General features: G+C 43.0%; 1 protein-coding gene across 1 annotated transcript; it reads left to right on the top strand.

Annotated features, from left to right (window-relative positions):
* Nucleotides 1–2,195: 2,195 nt before the first annotated feature.
* On the top strand, nt 2,196–8,307 carry Dtd2 (D-aminoacyl-tRNA deacylase 2). The gene is made up of 3 exons (XM_034514224.2): nt 2,196–2,348; nt 3,717–3,786; nt 7,263–8,307. Exons 1-3 carry the CDS (start codon nt 2,238–2,240, stop codon nt 7,586–7,588), a joined length of 507 nt encoding a protein of 168 aa, XP_034370115.1. The 5' UTR covers nt 2,196–2,237; the 3' UTR covers nt 7,589–8,307.
* Nucleotides 8,308–24,758: the final 16,451 nt, after the last annotated feature.

The following is a 24,758-nucleotide window of genomic DNA, read 5'->3' on the forward strand; positions in this document are numbered from 1 at the left end:
TTCAGTTACTGGTGAGCAAGCACACTCTGAGATAAGAATATTCCTACCAAGGATATTTTCTAAAGAAATGCTCTCCTCCATTCAAAAGGAGATTTCTCCTGTCTGGTACTGAGGGGTTTGTGAGTCTGTTGTTCTTGTGAGGAGCACTGTCAGCCCAAGTGACATAACTTCTTTGGGGATATAAATAGGGATAGAAATTAGATATAGATACATGTATATGTATAAATGCAGTTATACTAGTTATGTATAATTTTAGGCAAATGTAAAATAATAAAATCATGGTAGTCCAAGGAATTCCAAAACAACATAAACTATTGTTGTTGCCCTGAATACAAGGCTGAAGAAAGGTCTCTATTGCTGAAGACATCTTACACTTAACACACAGGACTCAGACTATTCAAGCTGTATCTAACCTGAAAGCCTCCTTTTTGTGGCTAGCTTCCATCCTATCAGACAATGCTATACAAACTGCCAAAGGAGGGAAGCAATTAACAGTTCAGCCCAGCAGTGAGACTATGAACCACAAGGACCAGCAAGGCAAGATACCCATAAAGGTGCAGTATAATGGCACTCCCAAGTCAGTTGTAACCAACAGTTGTCTAATTGGATTTAAAGCCCATTCGAGAAGGGGAAAACCATTCCTGCTTCTAGAACCTAGATAAATTCCCCGGGGGGCAGTTAGATCATGAGTCTTAGTCGAGAATCTACTACATACCATAACTGAGCTAGAGCAATGGAATTTCTAATCGAATTCTTAATCTTACTCTTTATCGACTGGTAAGTGTAACTGTCACCACTCATCAGGGAAGCTTCTCTTTACAGCAAATGAGAATTGTCACAGAGAACCACAACTAGACACAATTCGGAGACCAAAGGATTGTGGGAAGCCCAGCCCCAATGGCTACATCTACATTGTGCCACATCTATGTCATAGATGCTCTTGCATCTATGGCTCAAGAAACATCTCAGAAGAGGGAGCAGAAAGATTGTAAGAGACAGAATACCAGGATGTCTGCTGGGGAAAAAAATCTCTCATAGAAACGACAGCATAAATGAAGCCTGAACAAAGGCAATAGATTTCACCCCTAGACAAAGAATTACAGGCAGCTAATGACTATACAGAAAGAGAATTAACCTCTCCTATGAATGGTCACCCAGTACAAAGGGATCAGCTCTGAAATCATATACACACAAACAACAAAAACAGACTCAACAGGTTCTATTTATATATTTGCACATACATAAAGTAACTATAATAATTGAAGAAAAAGGTTAATAATGTGAGGGAAAATTAAAGAAGTTAGGGGAGAGACTTGGGAGGAGTGGGGGAGGAACATGATATAATTATATTTGAATTAAAACATGTATAAATGAAAAGCTTAAAATAATAATAAAAAAGAATTGGTTCCCCCAATGCATTCACATACCTTATAAACACCCTTCTGCAACTATGGAATCAGAATGATTCGTAGCATTTCTGATACAGAAGACAACACTGCTTTGAGTGGGCGAAATATATTTTGAAAGATTTCTAGCTTTTAGTTCAGTGGTTCTCAACCTTCCTAATGCAGCGAACCTTTAATGCAGTTTCTCAGGTTCCATAACATGATTTTCATTACTACTTCGTATCTGTGACTTTGCTACTGTTACAAATCAAGATGTAAATCTTGTCTCCACCACCCAAAGGTGACCCACAGGTTAAGAACCTGTTTTAGTGCCCTCTCTGCCTGCTTTGAGATCAACTGATTTCATCCTAGTTATGTCTTTATAATGAACATAGTACGGATTTAACTCTGACTTACATCCTTTCCAGCATCTGGAAACCTAAGCTTTTTGAGGTGAAAAATGTTTCTTCAAATGATATGAGACAAGTAGCGGAGCCCGACGGTGTCAGGGGTGGGCTGTGGGCGGGCAAACCTGTAATTCCTGCAATTGGAAGGAGGAGGAAGTTCAAGGTTAGCCTCAGCTACTCGGTGACCAACCCCGGCTCTAAGAGACCGTATCTCCAAAAACAAAGCTAAAAGCAATGTATTCGAGGATGAGATTAAGTTAGAGAAGGAGGGAGGGAAGGAGGGAAGGAGGGAGAGCTCTAAACAAAAACCCTCCAAGGGACTGCAGCCAGCAAGTCAGATCCACATCCGGGAATTCGAGAGCCAGGCAGAGGCCCCGCCCTCTTAGGGTGGAGCCATGGGCAGTAGGAGGAGCCGATCCGAGCATGCGCAGCCCGGACCCGCGCCATGGCGGACGGTGGTCGGGAAGTACTGGCTCGTGCACTCCTGCAGCAGTGCCTGCACGCTCGCCTACAAGTGCGCCCGGCCGATGGAGACGCCGCGGCACAGTGGGTGGAGGTAACGCCCGGCCCTATCCGCGGAACCGTGCCGGTCTTCCTGTCATCTCTCGTGGGAGGAAGAGCTTGTCCCTTTCCATCTGCCCATCCCAGTGGGCTGCCTAGCTGTCTCTTTGGACTTGCTTCTGGTGGTGGTCTGTGCCCGACGGGTTCCCTCTGTAGCCCTCAGCCTGCGGATGATCTTTCTGCCTTAGTATCTTAAGTGTTTAGGTAACAGCGTAAGATACCTCGCCGAACGATTCTCAGAATTTTTAGGGAATCTCGCCTCCAGTACTTAGATTCCATTATCCTGCAATGCAGGGCTGGTCACAACCACCTGTAACTCCAGCTCCGTGGGATCTAATGACCTCCTCTAGGCATGACAGACACCTGCCATTGTACACAGACACACAAGTGCACGTAATTAAACTAAAATCTTTTTCCAGGTAATTCAGACATGAGTGCAGAGCCATATTTACACAGAAAACCATTAGAACCAGAAAGATTTAGTTGAATGTTAATGCTGCTATCGGTTGAGACCCAAACGTGTATAAAGCATGCAAAATGCTTTGGAAGTTAAAGCATGAAATAAACCGTGTCTGCCTTTCCATTTGTTTTTATATAGCATTTGGTAAGCACCTGTATCGTACTTACCATGAGCTCAGCACTGTTTTAAGTAGTTTGCAGTTATTAACTCATTTAATCTTTGTGGTGGCTTCTGAATCAAGTGAGTGAAGGAAATTAATGTAGAATCGATTCCCTCAGCGGTAGCAACGAAGTCATTTATCACTTAACTTCTTGTAGTCTTACAGAAACTAGTAAACAAATATTCAAGTCATTATGTAAAATGAATAAGTGTTTATTCCTGATAACAACCAGCCTTCTCCTATAGAACTTATCATAAAATGTAATTTTCAAAGCCTAACCATTGGGTTTTCTTAAGGCATTGACCACAATAACAGAAAAAGCAATTGAACAGTTCCTGGAGTTTGTAAAAATAAGACCCTACACTTGCTTATTCAACGTCCCCACGTGGTAAAAGGAGAAACATTTGATGTTGAATAAATCAGCCTGTAACTCTTTCTGTGGGTCTTGCAGGGTTTGGGGGAGGCTGTTTGAAAGCTCTGCTGACTCAGCAGAAATAAATGGCGGTGTGGTTTGTAATCTTCACCTCTCTTGACTCTATTGTAATCTTTTACATAAGCACGGCGATTAAGACTTGGCCAAGACTGTTTTGTTTCTCATAATTTACTTAGAATTCAAGACTCTCCTTATTCCATTCCCTTGGCTTTTAACCCAAGTGCCTGTAGACACTGTGAAATGTTTCCCAGTGAGCTGTTCCTCTGTAGACTCCTTTCTAATCTGAGATTCCTGTGGTAATTTCTCACAGATTCGGAGAGGACTGGTGATCTATGTGTGTTTCTTCAAGGGAGCTGACACAGAACTTCTTCCCAAAATGGGTACGTGTTTTCTCTCTTCTCACAGCCAGAGGGGCATGAGGATGTTGTGCTGAAACTCATGATGTAGAACAAACAAAGCAGCAAAGGTAGAACTCCTCGTGAGCAAATGAACCAAAACATTCAAAACCACTCTTTGCTGGTTTCGGTGGGATTTCGTACACTGTGTTGGTTTCAGTGGGATTTTGTTTTGTTTTTAGGGCTTTGGGTTGAACTTGTCCACGTTAAGCAAGTGCTCAACACTGACCTATAACCTCAGCCAAGAAGCATAATTTATTTTATTTTTTACTTTTTCCACTTTGTTTTGCTATAGTGCTATAGGGCTCCGTGTTGAAGCCGGGGCCTAGAGCATGATGGGAAAGTGCTTCACCACTGCACTGTATCCTAAGCACTTTTTAGCAACTAACATCCAAAGTAAAACACTCTGAATGAAAAAAAAATGCGTAATAAGACCTAATTCTCTGTAAACTAATAATTTTTTTGATTTTAAAAAAAAATCTTAAATCAAAGTCTTGACCACAGTTTACCTTCAATTCCTTCTGCATCCCAGGAAGATATTGAGTGTGCAGTCTTTATGCTGAAGCCTCTGGATTAGCTTGGATTGCAGACCCAGCTCAAGGAACATAGGGTGATTGGGTGGCTTATTATTTTTCTTTTTTCAGTGTGTATTGGTGTTTTGCCTACATGTATGTCTGTTTACCACATGCTTGATGCTCTCAAAGGCCAGAAGAGGGCATAAGATCCCCTGGAACCAGAATTACAGAGAGATGTGAGCTGCCCTGTGGCTACTGGGAATTGAACCAAGGTTCCCTGGAAGAGCAGAAGCAACTCTTAACTGCTGAGCCATCTGTGCAGCCCCAAGAAACATGATCCTAAATTGTGTTAGTGTATTAATAATATTGCTTATTGTAAAATTTAAAGAATGTGCACATGATGGGATGCTTTTAAAACATCCCAGTATTGCAAATGGTTTGTAGACTGCTTTAAAAGATAGACACACAAGCCCTTGTGCACAGCACAGTTCTGCCCAAAGTACAGACAACTGTGAGAGTACAGTGGCCATGGAAATCCAAGCAGACGTTGTGCTGCTTTTTTATATCATGTTCTGTGTGTGTGTGTGTGTGTGCGTGTGTGTGTATTTATTCTACAAAATGATAGATTTTATGGACGTTTATCATAAACTGTGACCTTCTTTACTTCCTGTTACCCTCTGTTGTTCCTCTCATGCCACCATGGTCCCTTCCCTCTCTCCATTGGATAAGAGCACCCCTAATGGACACTAGAGGACAATGTATTAGAGCATGTGTGTCCAATCAAATCTGGACCATTCAGGCTTATAGCATTGATAGAGGAGAATTTATAGCAACCATTTTTGTAGGTTTTTGTATAAACATATAAATATAATTCTCCTAGTTCCTGAACTAAACTTAGTTTTAATACCCAAACTTAGGTAAAATAAACCCATGAAACCCAGCCTTCATTTCATTTCTTGGTGACTAATCCTGTGTGCTTCTGTTTTTTCTTTATGAGTCACTCTAAATACATGGGTAAGATTGTGGTGAATGAAAACACAGAGGACGCTACCTTAAGTCTTTTAATGACTAGTTTAACAAGTTTATCATTCTCAGTAAAGGGGCTGTATGGCTAAGAATCACATTCAGCAGGTTGAAGTACAAGCAAAATAAAATTTATTACTGAGACGTTAGTTTGTACATCCCTCAGTTCCATAAGTGAACCATATGAGGAGGTTCTCATAAAGCCTCATACTTGCTCATGGTTTTAGACCGTTCCAGACAAGCTTTGTGTACATTGGGAGAATAACGAGTTATACTCCATAGAGTCTGAAGTATATGTCCATGAAGTCTGAAATATCATAGCTAAAACAGAAATGTATAGAATCTTCCTCAGTTCATCTTCAATATAATTGTACTGAGATCAGTGGTCTGCCAAAGCTTGATTTCATGTCTGTGTTATTGGAGGTATTTGATTAATAACCTATCTTATATAATCTTTAAGTTTCTACCACACTCTTAATTATTGTCTCATTTCAATTCAACTTGCTTCTGTTTCTCATTGTGCTGCCTTTCCTTCTACATATACATATGTGAGTTCTCAGTTATAGCCAGTAGAGGGAGATATATGAAAGTCTAATAAAATGGTATTACTGCTCATTACCAGTAATCCAGAATTGCTAATTTAGGAGTCTGAGGCCTGAGTAGCTAAATAGTGATTTCCATAAGAATGAAGTGTTCAGGAGACTTCCTGTTTCCTGAGATTAGTCCGTGGGGCTACTGCTTTGTAATTCCCTGTTGTCAAAAAAAAAAAAAAAAAAAAAAAAAAAAAAAAAAGTCTGTGTAGCCCTAGCTGGGCTGGAGCTCTACCTGCTGTACTGAGATTATAAGGTTTATAGAATTCCTTTGCTACTTGTTCTGTTCTTCATAAGAAGAATTCATTTTTACCTTTGTAGAGGGAGTGGGAACCTAAGTGTAGATATAGATATCTTGGTTTATACTTCAAGATGGTTAAAGTTGAAATAGTTTAGGTTTCTAGGTACATGTAGATGTTTATAGTAGTGTGGATAAACAGTCTTATTATGCTTATAAAAATATTGCCATGGGTTTTTTGTATTGGATTTGAGAGGGGTGAGATTTTATTTGTATTTATGTGCATGGCTGTTTTGCCCGTCTGTGTACCGTGTACAAATGTTGCCAGCAGAGGCCATAAGAGGGCATCAGATCCTCTGGTACTGGAGATAGAGACAGTTGTTAGCTGTCATGTGGATGCTGGGAACCAAATCTCCATCCTCTGGAAGAGTAGTCAGTACTGTTAGTAACCAAGTCTTCTCTCCAGCCTCCCACTTACATGTATATATACATACACATATATATGTATATGTATATATATATGCACATATATATATGCATATACTTACTCATATACACATATATATTCATATACATAGAAGCTGCCAGCATCTTTTATTTACTTTCTCACCTCTAATAATGAATTTCACCTTTACATTTTCCCAATAGGCCTTATTTATAAAATGTTAGTTCGTGTTAATATTGCCTTAAATTGTGAAATTACAAAATCATTGGTTTATAATGGAATTGAAGCAACAATTTGTTTAAGAAATGAAAGGAGCAGAGAGACAAATATCCATGCGTTCCCACAGGCGACAGGTTCCAGTGTGCGGCTACAACTTTGAATGTGGGTCTTCTGGGATGAACTTTGTATAGGTGAGCCTAGCTATCAGGTCAGATTTGAAGCACCTTGGCGTTCTCTGTATAGCATTCAGAATTTTCTGTATTTTTTTTTTGTGCCCGGGTTGTGTTGTTTAGTGAAGCCCTTTGTAACGTCTACAGACTGGGTTTGAAAACTAGGTTTTAAATATGAAACTTGATAGCCAACTAAAAGATTGATGGTTTTCTTTATGTTTGTTTTCCCTTCAAAATGTCTTGCCTCTTTCCTTTACCCAGTCAATACGCTGTTAAATGTGAAGCTAAGTGAAACGGAAAGCGGCAAGCACGTCTCGATCCTAGATCTGCCTGGCGACGTTCTGATCATCCCGCAAGCCACCCTCGGGGGCAGGGTGAAAGGACGGAACATGCAGTACCACTCTAACTCCGGGAAGGAGGAGGGCTTAGAACTCTACTCCCAGTTTGTGAGTCTGTGTGAAAAAGCTGTGGCCAACAACAGCAAGTGTGTAGAAGCGGGGGTTGCGGTGGCGCACGGCACGTACGGGAACAGGCAAGTGTTAAAGCTGGACACCAATGGGCCGTACACGCACCTCATTGAGTTTTGAAAAGTTCCGTCCCACGCCGCTTCCTGTATACAGCGACCTGGACTATAGTTAGGTTTGTTTGTTGGTTGGTTTTCCTCATTCATCTCGAAGTCACAGATCTGCAACATATTTAGGCAAGAAAATCCTTTGTTCAACCTGGGCATAGTGGCACATTCCTTTAATTCCAGTGCCCAGGAGGCAGAGGCAAGCAGATTTCTGTGAGCTGGAAGCCAGCCTGGTCTATATATCAAGCTCTAGGGCAGCCAGGACTACACGGAGAAACTCTGTCTCCAAAAACAAAAAGTTAAATATTTATGCTGGGCATAGTAGTGTACATGCCTTTAATTTCAGCACTTGAGAGGCAGAGGCTGGAGGATCTCTGTGAGTTCAAGGACAGCCTGGTCTACATTGTGAGTTCTAGTATAGGCAGAGCTACATGTGAGACCCTGTCTTGAAAAAAACAAAAAAAATAAATAAATAGTCTATGTTTTGATGCCTTAGATCCCTACTGCTCACCACACACCCTGAAATCCCTTTTTTATAGCTTTCCTACTGTTCTATTTTGAAACTTAAGAATCAATAACTTGAGCTCATTGTCCTTAGCTTTTGTTTTATTGATTCACAGTACAGTTGTTGAAATGTAATAAACTATTCATAAAGCTTAGAAACTCCAATTTTTCTTAAAGCTTCTCCAAGGACGTGTGTATGTCTTTCAAAAAGAGATTACATCGCTTACTTCATGTTGTTTTGATTTTATGCTTAGGTAAAATGCCGACTCACAGCCCCAGATACGGTTCAGGCCACTCTCCTTACAGAAACTGCCTGAGGTACTTGTGGAGAATGGTACTTCAAGTTCGGGAAGGTTGTTACTGAGAAATGATGGCTGATAGGGAAAACTGAGAAAAACAAGAGGCTTGGAAGTAACTTGAGTTTAGCTTTCGGTGTACACGCTTGCTCTACCTACATAGCTCTAATGAGGACAGCACTATAGAAAGAGAGAAAGACAAGTCATTTTCTGCAAGTCATCCAATACAGAAGAATCATCTCTGTCCTCTAGTGTTTATAGTGAGACTTGTTGAGATTAACCTTGATGAAGGGTCTGCTTCTCTCCTTACCAGTTAATTGGTTTACTTACTAAATTAGGCAGGAGCAGAATTGCCCCTAACTTGGATGCCTAGAGGCTCGCCTGGAGCTGGAGTTACAGGCGGCTGTGGCTGATACGGGTGCCAGGAATCCAACTGAAGCCCTCTAAGTAAACAGTGCTTGCCCTTAACCACTGAGAGGTTTTTTTAATCTTTACCACCACCCAGAAGTGTCTTTTAATCTTTCAATTTTGAAACTGGGAACCACTTGTAGAAAATATTTATGTAAGGTGGAATATGTAGTTTTGATGTCTTAAACACATTTCTATAATGTAAAATGGGGGGACTGAAGAGGTGGGTCCGTGGTTCCAAGTCTATATTACTCTTAAAGAAGCAGCGTTCAGCTCTCAGTACTCACATCAGGCAATTGACAGCATCCTGTTGCTCCAGCTTCAGGACTCTAACACACACACACACACCTTTTTTTTTAATCTTAAAAAAAAATCAGAATGAGTCACACCTTTATCTTCCCTTTATTGCTTTACATTATAAAGAAGGCATGCTATCACAGAGGATGCCCTAAGGGAATGAGCCATACATCAGACCCTGTGTAATAGCTTCCCTAAGCTGCTAAACATAAGCATGCAGCAGCCCTGAGTTGGTGGAACAATAGGAGTAGCTCCCTAAGTTACAGCCCTACATTCTACGTAGCACTTTTGTAAGTCCGCTAAACTCAGGGACCTCTACTCTCTAAGGTCAGAGGCCCCTTCCCTCCTCTCTAAAGTCCATAAATGTTAGAATACCCTTTGTTCTGCCAGTCCCTGTTAGGGACTCATCCCAGCTTCCCCTGCTGTGAATGGCAGCTTTACTAAAGGATATTTCACCAGAAAGAAAAAAAAAAGACACACCAATTATAAATACTGTCTATGCTAATGATTTGTTGGCTCAATGGTAAAGGAATAAACATTAACAAATATCAGTATCAAATACAGCATTCTATGCCACTTGTCTTGAGAATGACAGCTTCACTGCAGTTACAAGAGAAAATGTCAGATTTTCCCTCCCAGTGACCAACAGTTCAGAGGACCTGATATGTGATTTACTTTTATAACAAAACCACTTGCTAGAACTGCAGTGCATTTTTGAATCAATAGGCATTGGAGATAGTTTAATTTGGGACACCGTTTGGTTTGGGTCATGCATGCTCACCTTCTTGTAAAGCACATTGCAGCCTAGTTTCTTTACCCGCACACACTATGCTCACTCACACTCTCCCACAACTCATATAGCAACCCCAGAATGCCCTCGGACTGTCACTTGCATCAAGCTGCCATACTCCCATATCTGGACAATAACATTAGTTTCCTCCACCCCCCGTAAATTAAATTTAGATGGTTTCCAGTTCATGTTATCTTCAAAGTATCAGAGTAGGAAGAATAGGGTCTAACCTGAGCTAATTGTGGATGTATGTCCAGTGAGGCAAAACTGCTCTGTAGTAAACTTAAAGATCTGCTATTTACCAACTTCTGTCTATGCATAATTGGGCATACAGATGATTTAAATCCCATGCATTATTGGAAGGGACAGACACAGTAAAAAAAATAATAAATGCATGGCCTGTCAGTCAGAGTAGAAACTACCTAGATTACTCCCCTTAATAGCTAACTCCCCACTCTTGAACCCCATAAAAAGAATCCTCAAATAAGTCCAGCATATTAATTTTATTTACTTATTTATGAGATTTTTAAAATGAGTATGGGTGTTTTGCCTGAAGTATGTCTGTAGACCACATGCATGCCTCAAGAAGTAGAGTTACAATTAACTGGCTGTTAACCACCATGTGGGTGACTTGGGAACTGAACCCAAGACCTTTAGAAGAGAGCCAGGGTTCTTAACCACTCAGCCACCTCAGCAGCCCTAAGACCTATAGTTGTTTAGTTTATTGAAATAAGAGTAGTTTCAGAAGAGGAAGAGTTACTAGAAAAGTTTTCTTTTCATTCTGAACAGGCACCTTGATAGTGACTTTAAATACATGTTCATTTTGTTGGCTCCTACCTTCTTGGCAAGCTGTCTTTAAGGCTGTATTTCTAGAACATGCCTTTATCTAAGGTACTGAAATGTTTAGAAGCTGTTGTAACTCTTTATCTTCAGGGCAAAGTCTACACACTAGAGGTTGGATCAAGGCTTCAAATACAGTCAGCCAACTGTAGTGTGTTCTGACTACCAAGAGTAAATTTCTAACATGAAATTATTCTCTTGTGATAACAGTGTGGTTGTTATTCTCCAAAACAAGTGGCATAGAATCCTGTACTATTTGATATTGCTATTTGGTAACTTATTCTACCACTGTGGAGCCAACAGATCATTAATGTAGACATTATTCATAGGTCAGAACCTTGGGAAATAGCTTGCAAAGAAAGAGCAAAGTCCAAGAGGCCAAAAACTCTACAGATAGCAGAGAAATAGACAAGAAACATTGTTGAGCAAAGGTACTTTTCAGTACATAAACGAGAGGCCAGCAGGATGGCTCAGGGGGTAAAGGTGCCTGCTACCAAGCTTAATGATCTGAGTTCAATTCCTGGAACTGAGGTTGCAGGAAAGAACCAACTGCCAGAAGTTATCCTCTGACCTACACATAGACACACACACACACACACACATATATACACTGTAACACAGTGTGTCACAAGTCAGTCACAAAATTAGTCAATAAATAAATTATGAAAAACAATTACAAATACTAAAAATAACACAAGGTCAGAGGAGAGACCTGCAGACCTTAAAGTTACCAGTTTTCAGAACTTGTACAAATGAAATCTATCTTAACTACTTTTCTATTGCTGTAAGGAGATACCATGACGAAGAGAACTTATAAATAAAGGTTTATTGGGGGCTTATTTAGAGCTTCAGAGGATTATCCCATGACCATCATGGTGGGAGCATGGCAGGAGGCAGGCAAGCATAGTGCTGGAGCAGCAGCTGATGTGGGGCCATGAAAGCAGAGCTTGGTTCTTGGCTGGGCACAGGCCTCGAACCCCAACCCTGATGGGACAAGGCAGGTGTTCGGCCATGCCCCCAGAACCCAGGCTCCTGACAGGAGGCCAAGGTCTCCATTGACCTGCGCCTTGCAGTCAAGCTTAGGGCAATGCAGCCCCTCCCAAAGAGGTGTCACCTAACACAGGTAGAGGGCATGACTACAGGCCTCAGCCTCAAGAGATTTCCATATTAATGAGATACCTAAAGGCCAGAGGGCATAGCTAATTAAGTGACACTCCTCTCCCTCTCCCTCCCTATTTAAGTCAGGCCCACTCTGGCCTAAGGGGGGAGGGTGCACATCCAGCTTCAGCTATCATCCGCTATGAAAATAAAGTCGTTTTGGAACCCCAGACTCCTCCTATTATTGGGGCCCACCATGGGAAAAGGTTTCAACTATAAAAGGGAGAAGGTCTCAACTATAGAGCAGTCGTGTCTAATCTCCAGTTTCTGTGGCTGAGGCCTGCATCTTCAAACAAGCAGCTGTTCCAAGCCAAGCGAGTGACCAAAGAATCCTTCCTGCGGGCGTGGCCAGGGCCTCCGTCTCTCTCAGCTGCGAGCTAGTCTCCTCTCCATTCTGCCAGGTCTTCCAGTGGTGTCTGGGAGCCCCAAATGGAGACACTGACCTCTGGGTCCACTGGAGAGCCCTGCCCACTCGCGAACCTCATGGTGAGTGAGGGACTCACCATGCCCAGGGGCACCCTGGCCACTTCTCACAGCACAGCACCAGCCCGCTGCCATGCGTGGAACCAACTCAGTCAAAGATCCCATGCTCCTGCCACTCCGAGCCCCCACGCGCCAGCACTCGGGCCCTCAGTTCCCTCCCTCCCTCTCCCCCACAGCTGAGAGTTCACATATTGAAACTGTAACCATGAGAAGGAGAGAGAGACAACTAGAATGGCATGAGGTTTTAAAACCTCATAGCCACCCCAGTGACACACCTCCTCCAACAAGGCCACACCTCCTAATCCTTCCCAAACAGTTGCACCAACTGGGGATCAAACAGTCAAGCATGAGCCTATGGGGGCCATTCTCATTCACCACTCAGTCTTTGCAACAGTAGGGATTCTTATATTTTTGTAGAAGACATTATCTCAGCCAGACTCACCAAGGAAATCTCTGAAAATGCAGTTCTAAATCACAGTCTTAGGAGTCTAAATCTCTCTAGTCATCAATCTTCCTGCCCAGGGACTCTTGCAAGCATCAGAAACCCAGACCCATCACTCAGAACCAAGACCAGACTTCTAAGGCTGGTATCAAGGGGTTTTGTGTTGGTTTCTTGCAATTATTTATAGTGAGGAGATTCAGAGCACAAAGCCACTGTGGAAGTCAAAGAACATTTTGCAAAGACTGATTCTTTCTTTCCATCATGTAGGTCCCAGGGATTGAACTCAGGTAGCTGGGCCTGGCAGCCAGGGCCTTTACCCATTGAACTACCTCGCCTGCCCTGGTCTTTTGGAACATGGCTCCTCAGAGCTTTGCTAAGAGTCTAGCATCACTTTTCAGGTCACAGCGTTACTTACTGCATTGTCCTCTTTTCTCTTGTAAATCCATCATCATTTGCTCTGTAGCTTCAGGCAATCTCTTCCATCCCCACAGGAATTCCTCTTCCCATCATCCTTCATGTTATATGTGGTGTACCAATCCTGAAACCTGTGATGTGCTGTGAGTACCTTTTATCTCTGGACTGTGAGAATAATGGTGGCCAGACAGCATGAAGTCTAAATATCATGTGTCCTACAGCTCTGCCGTGGTAATGTGCCTGCTACCATGTTTGGTAGTTCCCGGTGAGCTTTATCAAAGGCAGTGGTGGAGGTGTACCAGTGGCCAGAATACTCTTGATTTTGGTTCAGATATTCTGTTAATTCACAGTGGATTTCTTAATTATAAAGGAATAAAGGTTAGCACTCCAAGAAGCAAGTTTACTATAGCTGCATCTTGCTTTCCTGTCTTGTTTAACTCCAGTAGAATGCTGTACCAATGAAAGCAAGGGATGTGTGTGCATTCTCAAGGCTCACTCTAGTATCTTTCTACTATAGTACCACTATCTGTATGGAAGCTTTGACTATAAAAAAGCAAAGCATCCTTAGAACACAGAAGTTAAAAACTATGTAAGGAGACATATTTGAGTCTTTTGTGAAATAAACTATGAAACAAAAATATGTGGATTGCATTCACAAATAATGAATTGGATACAAGAAGCTTGTTTCACAGGGGATCCAGGAAAGAAGGGATTCCCCAATAAAGAAGTTCCCCATGCCAGGTGATCAGCAAGTGAGGACAAGATATCTTGAGGGCATCAGAGACCAGGTATCTAGACGCAGCTGCTTGACTAGAAGATGAAGAGGATACTGGCTGCTCTAGGGAGTCCTACCAGACACTCGCATAACAAGCCTCAGTCACACTAGAGTGGAGAAGAGATGCTAGGGTCCTAAAGGCTCCCTCTGAGCTCTACAGAGCTTCCTGTGGCTGCCTGGTGTGTCTGAGGTTGTGAGGATGATTAGCTTGCGAGTGGTCACAGGTGCGTGGGTTCCTGTTGGGCGGTTGTAGTTTTTATGGCTTTGTAGAGACTGGAGGGAGGGAATTTGACTGGTCCCCTTCCATGCAGCGCTGGGCAGGCACTGGGCTGTGAGAAGCTGCCGGGGTGCCCCCGGGCAGGGAGAGAACTCTGTCTGAAGTTCCGCAGGGGGCAGGGGCTCTTGAGTGGACCCGGAGGCTGGTGGTCTCTATTGGGGCTCCCAGGTGCTATTGGGGGGCCACAGACAAACAGACTGGGGGCTTTGGGCTGGTTGGCAGCCAAGAGGAACGAGGGAGAGGAAAGCCCTGACTGCCCCATGAGAAGAGACTTGGTTACCAGCAGTCGCTTGGCTAGCTTGGTTGAGTTGGCAGCCTCCTTAGCGGGACTGCAGAGAAGTCCTCCATGGGAGATTAGACACCGGCTCAATAGTTGAGAACTTCTCCACGGTTCCCCATGGCAGGCCCCAAAGACACGAGGAAGTCCATGGTTTTTACAGGCTTTATTTTCATAGTGGATGGTAGATGAATCTGCATGCACCCTCCCCCCCCCCCCCCCACTTAGGTCAGGGCGGACCTGACTTAAATAGGGAGGGAGGAGGGAGGAAGGTCTGGGAAAAGAATACATAACTGGCTACACCCTTTGGCCTTTAGGTAGCTCATTAATATGGAAATCTCTTGAGGCCCTGAGACCTGTAATCATGCCCTCTACGTGTGGAGGGGCTGGTAGAGGCATTGCCCTACGTGACTGAATGGCACAGATCAAATGGAGGTCTTAGACCGTGTGTCAGGAGCCTGGAATCTGGAAGTCTGGTGAAATGTATTCCATTCCTTATAGGGTCTCTGGCCAGTTCTAAGCCAGTGCTCTACCAGAAAACAAGCCATCCTTTTATGGCCCCACATAAGGGGACCAGGAAATACCAAATCTCTGCCCATCCTACCAGAATGCCTGGAAACTGGAATCTCCAGGTAGTTCTTCAAGGTAGCAATGAAAGCTGGTGAGTACAATAGCCAGACCATGTGTGTCTCAGGCTATAGAGGGATGGGACAGGGCTGGGCAGGAATCTCAATTGGGAGGAGAGCACTAGGCATCTAAGGTCAAGAGTCCAGTTGGGACCCTCCTCTTGAAAGCAGCACAGTCACTGACTGGCAAGGTCTTCAGATGGGTGTTGAAGCAGGAGGTTGGTCATGTCAGAAAGGAGTTTTGCTGGCGGATACTAGGAGCCTAAGCTTCAAAGGGCCTCTGTGGACAGGGATTTGGTGAGAGAAGAGGGGCTCCATAACAACATGGAGTCAGGAAGAGGACAGAAAAGGATGACAGAAGGAAAACAGTCTGTACACTAAAGCCCTGGATAATACAAGAATGGACTCCTAGAGCAGGTCAAGATGCTGAATGCCTTTAGTCTCAGCACGTGGGAGGGAGAGGCGTGCAGATCTCTCTGAGTTCAAGATCAGCCTGGTCTACAAAGTTCCAGGCAAGCCATGATTACATAGTAAGACCCTGGCTCAAATAAAGGTGGGGCACTTAGGTTTAAGTACAGGCCAAGTACACCATAATCATGAAAATCTACAGAGGTGATATCACTAAAGTAACATGCTTCCCAGGAACTGAGATCAGTCTGGCCAGATGACTGCAGATATGCCTGGATTCTCCAAATATGTACTCCAATCTTCTTTTCTGTCTCCCCACACAGGTTGTGTTTGCTAGCCATAGAACAGGACGGCATCATTCTGGGTGACCTTATGTGGCCCATCAGTTAAGTAGGGCAGATTGGGAAGGTCCAGGCCCACTTGAACTTCTCTGTCAGACACTGGCTTCTGTCACTGTTGGGAGCACTCCCCTCCTTTGTGGTGCACCTCTTCTCATAGTTAGAGACTATATTCCAGGCTGAGGCAATCCCAATATGTCCCAGCATTCTGGTGTCACAGGCATGGTAATGGTGCTGCAGACTGAGTTTACCCTTTACTAGATTTTTCAATATGGATTAATTATTTGTATGGAGTTAGTGAGTATTCTACTCAGAAGAAGCTTAATAAAATTTGACCTATTTAGCCTTTACCCTGAAAACAAAAAGAATTTATATATTGCAGCCTAAGTAACAGTATTTGAGAACCATGCCTGTAAGTTATAAAGTTGTGAAGTAGTTTTTTGGGGTTTTGTGGATTTGGGGTTTTGTTGTTGTTTTTCTTTTGGGGTTTTATTGTTTTGTTTTTGTTTGGTTGGTTTGGTTTGTTGTTATTATTGTCATTGTTTTGGAGAAGTTTCTTTTTAAGGATGTATCTGACAATACTACCAAATGTAACTTTTGGACTCAGACTTGAGTTACTATTTATTTGAGCTTTGTACGACTGGATAGACTACAGCTCATTTCCTTTCTGGCACTCTTTTGATTTACTTCAAAGTCTAAATATAAGCTTCTTTGTGAAAAAATATGATCATCTTCAAAGCTTAATTCCCTCAGTGCCAGATTATAATGAGATAATGTCCTCAGGGCTTTTTTCCCTTTCTGTCAAATGTACTTGCCTTTAGTAACCCAGGGTGCTGAAAATGTTCATCTAGCTTTTGCTCACTACTACATCATGGACAGCTTCTTTTGGACCACAGTCACAGTTCTGGATCTGCCAGTCAGCATGGGAGCTGAGGGCAGTATGAAATGGTTTCAAACATGATCCTTAACTGTAGGACAAACATGCAAAGGACAGTCTATGGTCTGTGATGTCTCAGCAAGGCTGTCTATGGAATACTTCTCACTTTGGTGGTAAATCTGTATGTTTAAAAAAAAGGTAAAAAGATATTCAGTCCAGCAAGATGGCTCTGCGGGTAAAGTCATTTGCTACAGGAGCCTGGTAACCTGAGTTTGATTCCTGTGTCCCACATAAAGGTGAAAGGAAAGAAACAACTCGCCGGGCAGTGGTGGCGCACACCTTTAATCCCAGCACTTGGGAGGCAGAAGCAGGCGGATTTCTGAGTTTGAGGCCAGCCTGGTCTACAGAGTGAGTTCCAGGACAGCCAGGACTACACAGAGAAACCCGCGTCTCAAACAAAACAAAACAAAAACCCACAAAAAAAAAAAAAAAAAAAAGAAAGAAACAACTTGACAGAGTTGCCCTCTGACCTCCACATATGTACTATAGCATGAGTGCATACGCAAATACACACAATATAATTTTAAAAACTTTAAGTCATGACAATCTGGTCAACCTTTGAAGAATGAAAAGGTCTTTCATCAGTACTAGGGATGAAAACAGAATTTTAAGCTTTGGACTAAGAGGTAGTAAGAGGCCACTGGAGACTCTGAAAGCAAATGACATGATTAGGAATGGTTTCTGGGACAGGCTCTGGGTAATGATCCTATTGTAAGGATCTGAGTTCAGATCACCAGCACCCACATAAAGACCAGCGGTTGCAGCATGTATAACCCCAGAACCAGCGGGGTAAAAACAAGTGGGCCTGTGAGGTTTGCTTGGCTGTCAGATAAGGTTCAGTGATAGACCCTGCCTTAAAAATAAGACAGAGAGGTATCCAGCCATGATGGTGGGGCATGCCTCTAATCCTTGCACTTGGGAGGCAAAGACAAGTGGGTCTCTGAGTTCAAGGCCAGCCTAGTCTACAACAGGTTCCAGGATAGCCTAGACTATACAGGGAAACCCTGTCTCAAAAAACCAAAAAAGAAAAATAAAGTAGAGAGGCAATTGAGGATAACATCTTGATATTACCCTCTCTAGGTGTCACTCTCTAGCCGCCATATGTGCCTGCATGGTGAATGCATGTACACACACTCCATGTGTGCCTGCATGGTGAATGCCCATACACACTCCATGTGTGCCTGCATGGTGAATGCCTGTACACACACTCCATGTGTGCCTGCATGGTGAATGCCTGTACACACACTCCATGTGTGCCTGCATGGTGAATGCCCTTACACACACTCCATGTGTGCCTGCATGGTGAATGCCTGTACACACACTCCATGTGTGCCTGCATGGTGAATGCCCATACACACTCCATGTGTGCCTGCATGGTGAATGCCTGTACACACACTCCATGTGTGCCTGCATGGTGAATGCCTGTACACACACTTCATGTGTGCCTGCATGGTGAATGCCCTTACACACACTCCATGTGTGCCTGCATGGTGAATGCCTGTACACACACTCCATGTGTGCCTGCATGGTGAATGCCCGTACACACACTCCATATGTGCCTGCATGGTGAATGCCCATACACACTCCATGTGTGCCTGCATGGAGAATGCCCTTACACACACTCCATGTGTGCCTGCATGGTGAATGCCCGTACACACACTCCATGTGTGCCTGCATAGTGAATGCCCATATACACTACATGTGTGCCTGCATGGTGAATGCTCATACACATTCCATGTGTGCCTGCATGGTGAATGCCCATAGACTAAATGAATAAAGTTTAAAGGCTTACAAGGATTACCCAGTAATCCTTGCAATATATAGGATTACAGAGAAAAGAGAATTCAGTGGTAGAGAGATGTGCACTTTGGAGTAGTGGGACAGGAGATTAGCGCTCAGTTATAATAAACGTGGCTTTCTATAAGCACAGTAATGGGTATAATTAGGTAGTGCCTGAAATTTCAAAGAAAAATATACTCCAGAGCAGCTGGTTTGTTATGAGACTACATAAAAAGGGATTTTAAAATAACTCTAAAAGTTAATGTATGTGTTTCTGGGAAGATGGAGTCATACTTTAATCCACTGAGTTTTGAAGTAGCTGAAAATTTACCCACATGAAAATGTGAAGCAGTGTTAATTATAAAATGATAGATGAAACTAAGACAGATTTAATCACACAGTCTTCACTGACTGCCGTCTCTGACAAGTGTAGAGGTGCACTCTGAAACCAGAGACACAGGTTCTGTCTCAAGAAGATCATAACAGTCTCAGAAGGATGCCAAAACAGTTAACAGGGAATACAGCGAAACTAGCCGTGCCAAAAGAAAGGTTAAAAACAGCACTGTAGAGATGGAAGGATTTAAAACTCTGGCAAGCAAGATAACCTCGTACTTGGGATGGAAAAATGAGTATACAGCCAGCAAGCAAATATAGCAAGATGCTAATTGTAGAATCTAAACGGTAGGGCTATGAAAACTGACTATATATAATATCTTTTCTCAGAGGCCAGGGTTCTGTGTGAGCCTGCTGCCTCTGCTGCAGTTTAAAAGACCCCTCAGACACCATACAGTTGCTTTGTGGGAACACCCATCTACTCAGTGGGCCTTTCTAGCTGTAGAGAAAAGTCCCCAGTGGAGCCTAGTGCACAGATCTGTAATCCTAGCTACTGGGAAAGCTGGAGCATGAAGATGGCAGATGCAAAGTCTGGATAACTTAGTGAAAACTTGTTTTGAAAAAATTACAGAAGCGGGCAGAGCCTGGGAATACAGCTCAGCGGAAGAAGGTTTGTCTGACATATGCAGGACTCTGGGCTCCATCTCTAATAAAACCAGCCTACACCAAAAATGTCCCAAGTGATAGCCAGTTGGACCAACAGCTCCCCCAGTCCCGAAGAAAGTTTGGTTTACTGTCACTGGATGTCTGACCCTGAAAATGCAGAGCAGTCTTGTTCTAAGTGATTTGTACAGCTTCCCAGTACTCTATCAGAGTATGATCTGAAGGTTATCTGAATCACAAGTTCTTTGATAACACATTAAAGTGTAAATTCCTGCATCTTACCCCCGATCTCTGAGATTGGGGAGCAATTCATAACTTGTTTGTTGAGTGTTTTTTGTCTACCACTGAGCTAACTCCCTATCTCCTTTTTTATGTTCTTTCATGTACTTATTTATTTGGGAATGGGACATGTGTATGCTGTGATGTGTGTATGGCATTCAGAAGACAACTGGCAGGAAATGGTCTCTCTTCTCATCATGTCAGTTCCAGGGATGGAACTCAGGGTTGTCAGAGTTGGTGGTAAACAGCTTCAACAACTTTTACACCTTGACAGGTACTTCTCCCCACCAGTGTCCCTTACACAGACTCAGATGTGAGAACTGATTGTATATGGGCACTGTCTGAACTGTTGAGTCAAGAGGCCTCTAATCCTGGAACCCCAGCTTTCCTGTAAATGCTACACTACTTGACATCTCTAGAATTCATCATAACAAGGGGGGAAGTGTACTTGATGAATTATACGATCCCTTTCAGTCTTAACACTTTTCGTGAATTATGAAAACTGCTTCATTTATATTAGGAGTTGGTTGAACTTTAATCAAATGAACGGGGGAAAAAAGTTAAAATTTATGGTTATTTAATTCAGTTAGAATGTGAGTTACTCATCAAAATTACTTGTAACTTGTGAGTGTTTGTTTGGATTTTAAGGTTGAGCCACAGAAGGAGCTGCAGACATTGCTCACTGCCTTTTGATGATTCATGGGTCTCTTTTCCTGGTAGTTAACTGCTCACATAAGCCAAGCCCACTACAAGTGCTAGACTTGGCATTCCTTGTCCACTGTTAATGAGATCATTCTCTTTTCCTTTCTTCTCTTTAAAAACAAGCAAACATAAAACCTGGCTTCTCTTCTCTGGATCTCAGTAGAAGTCATGGCAAGTTTTAAAGTTCTATTTATAAGTAAAAAATAAAACATTTGGGCTGGACATAGTGCTGCATACCCTATTGATCTGAGCACTTGGAAGGCAGAATCAGGTGGATCTCTATGAGCTGGAGGATAAGCTGGTCTACAAAGTAAGGTCTAGACCAGCTAAGCTAAGGCCATATACTGAGACTGTGTCTTTAAATCAGAGGAGAGGAAGAGGAGGAGAAGGAGGAAGAGGGGGAGGAAGAAGATGAGGAGGAAGAGGAAGACAGTGAAGAAGAGGAGGAGGAGGAAGAAGAGGAGGAGGAGGAAGAAGAAGAAGGGGAGGAGGAGGAGAAAGAGGAGGAGGAGGAAGAAGAAGAAGAAGGGGAGGAGGAAGAAGAAGAGGAGGAGGAGGAAGAAGAAGAAAAAGGGGAGGAAGAGGAGGAGGAGGAAGAAGAGGAGGAGGAGAAGGAGAAAATAGAAGAACGGAGGAAGAGAGGAAAAAAAATAATAATAAATGTCTGATATTTTTAAGCAATTATTAAACTTTGTGCCCTCAGCCATCAGATAGCATTTTTCTCCATTGTAAGTCATGGCCAATTTTAGTCTACATATGATTTCAGAATATTGTTTAAATTACTACTCGGAAAGATGGGGAGACCCCTCATTCTATGAGGTGCTTAAGGATCTAAACTCCATCCCTAGAACCTACATTAAAAAAAAAGAGTCTAGACATAGTGGTACCCCTATAATTGGAGCTCTAGAGAGCTGGAGTCAGGTGGATCTGTGGCGCTTATGATTCAGCAAGCTCCAGGCCAATGAGAGACCCTGTCTCAAAAAAATAAGGTGGATGTTTTCATATGTTTTTCCAAATGGCGCACTTACTACTGTAGAAATTTCCTAAAATCTACACATATATGAAAGGAATCTAAATGGAGTTACCAAATATTAGGAGAGACAGTGTACCAAGTAGACATTTTATGCCACCAAGTAAAACTCCCAGTGCCAGAAATGGACTGAAATTTGTTGAATCATTGACCAAGGGCACCCCTTGGAAACCCTCAAACATCACAGGCTATTGTCAAGGCTACTGGTTACTCTTCACACCTGACAATGAAGGCCTGTTGTTGAAGACAGCACTTATACATGCTAGAGAACACAGACAAGTTTAGCTGGTGCCTAACTAGAAGCTTCAAGGCTGCTAATTAGTGTCTATAATGCTGGAAGGTACTCTGCATGCTACTGAAAAAGAAAAGTACTCATACATATCTTCCAGCTGCAATCCCAGGGACTACAACAGTGACCTGCCTGCAAGATATTCTGGTGCAGTAGAGGTACAAATGTTACAGAAGCAACCAATGACTTTCTAATTAGATTTATAACCAACTCCATGAGATGGAATCCAAACCTGACATTGCTGAAGTGGGCAAGAACCTGAGACTAGCTAAGTCATGGGCCTCAGGAAACACCTACTACTGTTATTCTGGTAAAGGAATATAGCAAGAAAATTACTCCTGACGACATATTCCTATGCCCATATATCAGTACCTGGCTCGACCCACACTGAGAAGCTTCTTCTTGCAGCAGATGGGAACTCACGACTAGACAATGTCCAGAGAGTGAAAGAATTTAGAACAGTCAATCCTAAATGGGCTTTCCTCAAAGCCCTCCTATCAGAGCTAGAAAGAGCAAATAAGCATAAGATATAAGTTGAGAGATAGTAGACAAAGTGAATATTTTGAAAACTATTCTAAGTGACTGTATCAAGAGAATGACCAAAAAATGTGAAGAACGAAGAAAAAAAATCCAAGAGAATGATTTCATGGCCCCAGAGAAGAGCTAAACTCTAAGTAGCTTGAATGAAACTATCCAATCCACTGAAGAGTCAAATAAGAAAAAACTTTTAAAAAGTCCGTGGGGACATGGTTCAGTGGTACAGCACTTGTCTTACATGTGAGTGAGTGGCTTCACTGTTCAGTTGGGGGTGGGAGTGGGGGGATGAGGGAAGAAGAGAAAACAGGATGATACATAGGAGGTCACTATGAACATTTGTGTGCAAGTCTCTTAGAGTTATAGAAGACAAATATCTTCACAGTTAATGGAAATTTGCAAGTTTTTATAGGTAGAGATAACTTTTTGAAGAAGGTAGAAGAAGGAAATAGAGAATTTGTAGTTTTAGGAAGGCAGTATTTTAAATTTAGAAGATGTGGAGCCGGAGGTTAAGAGCACTAGCTGCTCTTCTAGAGGACCTGGTTCAGTTAAATCCTGGCACCCACATGGCAGCTCAGAACTGTCTGTAACTGGAGGTCCAGGGGATCTACAGCTTCTTTTTGCACCAAGTGTGTACATGGCACACAGACGTATATCAGACAAAACATCCACACACACATAAAGTAAAAAAAATAAAATAAAATTCAGAAAATATGAGCATCCTTTCAGAGGAGGAGTAAGTAAAGAGAAATTTAAAGAGTAGAGGCAATGTGGATCAAAATCCCCTATCAAATCCATAGATGAAGGAATGGGCTTGGAAAACGTAGGGCATCCTCTGAGATGGCAGGAGAAGATGGCCAGCGAAGGGTGAATAGGGAGCTCTTAATAACAGGCTCAGACATCAACCCTCTACTTTTTCTGGGAAAACAAGAATAAAGCCTCAATTATGTAGAAAAACGGAAGGTAGAGTGAGGTGCTAGTGGGAGACCAGAAGTGAGAAGTGGGAGACCACTGTGAGATACAGGTAAGCCAGCCAACCAGCTGAAGCTATGCTATAAATAATGCAGGCAACTTCTTGGCAGCCGAGAGGCACATTGGCAAAAGCAGATGGCTGTGCTGATCCCAACCCAGCGACTGGCAATTAGGCAGTGCATTAAGGTCACAGAGTAGAAGAAGAGCACTAGTGTCTTAATTATGGTTTCTATTACTGGGATGAAACACCATGACTGAAAAGCAAGTTGAGGAGGAAGGGTTTATTCAGTTACACTTCCAGATCATAGTCCACCATTGGGGGAAATCAGGACAGGCACTCAAGCAGGGCTGGAACCTGGAAGTAGGAGGTGATGCAGAGTTCATGGAGGGTGCTACTTACAGGCTTGCTTCACGTGGCTTTCTTATAGAACCCAGGGCCACCAGGCCAGGGATGACACCACCAACAGTGGACTGGGCCCTCACCATTGATCACTAATTGAGAAAATGTCTTATAGCTGGATCTTATGGAGGCATTTTCTCAACTGAGGCTCTTTCCTCTCTGATGTTAAGTTGGCACACAACATCAGCCGGTATAGCTAGTAAACAACATTGAACAACTCCTCTCACTCTCCAGACTGCACAGGAAAGCTAAAATAACAAGGAGTTAGCAGGCTACAGGAAAAAGGGGGGGGGGCAGGGGGAAGCCTGCTGCATTTTATAAGTCAGAAGGGGGTTGTTGGCAGGAAAAGAGGAAGCAGAAGCTTTATCTAGAAGGTAAACCAGAAACCGTTCCTCACAAAGCTAACCTACAGCTCTCTAAGGTCTCAAGTACAGCTTCAAGTCTTGGTTAGTCAGTGATTCTTCGGTCAGGCAGCTTAGCAGTGTAGAGGAATCCCATTTTGTCACCCAGTATGACTCAGAGGGCAGTGGCCAATTACCATTCTGAAAGGGTACCTATTGGTTTAAAACTGACCTATACTGGAACCCAAGAACAGGGAACAACTATGAATCAGGGAGCATAGATGAAAATTTCTGAGCCCCACAGTGGGAAACAGCCTTGGCAGCCAGTGTTGCAGATCTGGTTGGCTTCAAAGCCGAAAGTCAGAATGTATGCGCAGCAGGATGCTGAACCCAGGCAGTGAAGTGTGTGGGGAATGACAGCCCCATCTTGATGACTGGGAACAGGTCTCATCCACTCAGGACTTTGATGTCCCTAAGCCTGAATCAACCTCTGGAGCCAGCTATCTCTTGTAGAGCCTCAACCCCCAAAGTCCCAATGCCTGGCTTAACATTACAGTAGCATCCTCCCATCAGGTGAATGGTATTCAGGACATC

This window comes from Arvicanthis niloticus, chromosome 11 (assembly GCF_011762505.2).
Source record: "Arvicanthis niloticus isolate mArvNil1 chromosome 11, mArvNil1.pat.X, whole genome shotgun sequence".
Classification (NCBI taxonomy): Eukaryota; Metazoa; Chordata; class Mammalia; order Rodentia; family Muridae; genus Arvicanthis; species Arvicanthis niloticus.

Coding starts and splice junctions, on each gene's coding strand:
- Dtd2 (XM_034514224.2), top strand. CDS start 2,238: ATGGCGGACGGTGGTCGGGAAGTACTGGCTCGTGCACTCCTGCAGCAG. Junction 2,349..3,716: donor CCGCGGCACAGTGGGTGGAG/GTAACGCCCGGC, acceptor AATTTCTCACAG/ATTCGGAGAGGACTGGTGAT. Junction 3,787..7,262: donor AGAACTTCTTCCCAAAATGG/GTACGTGTTTTC, acceptor TCCTTTACCCAG/TCAATACGCTGTTAAATGTG.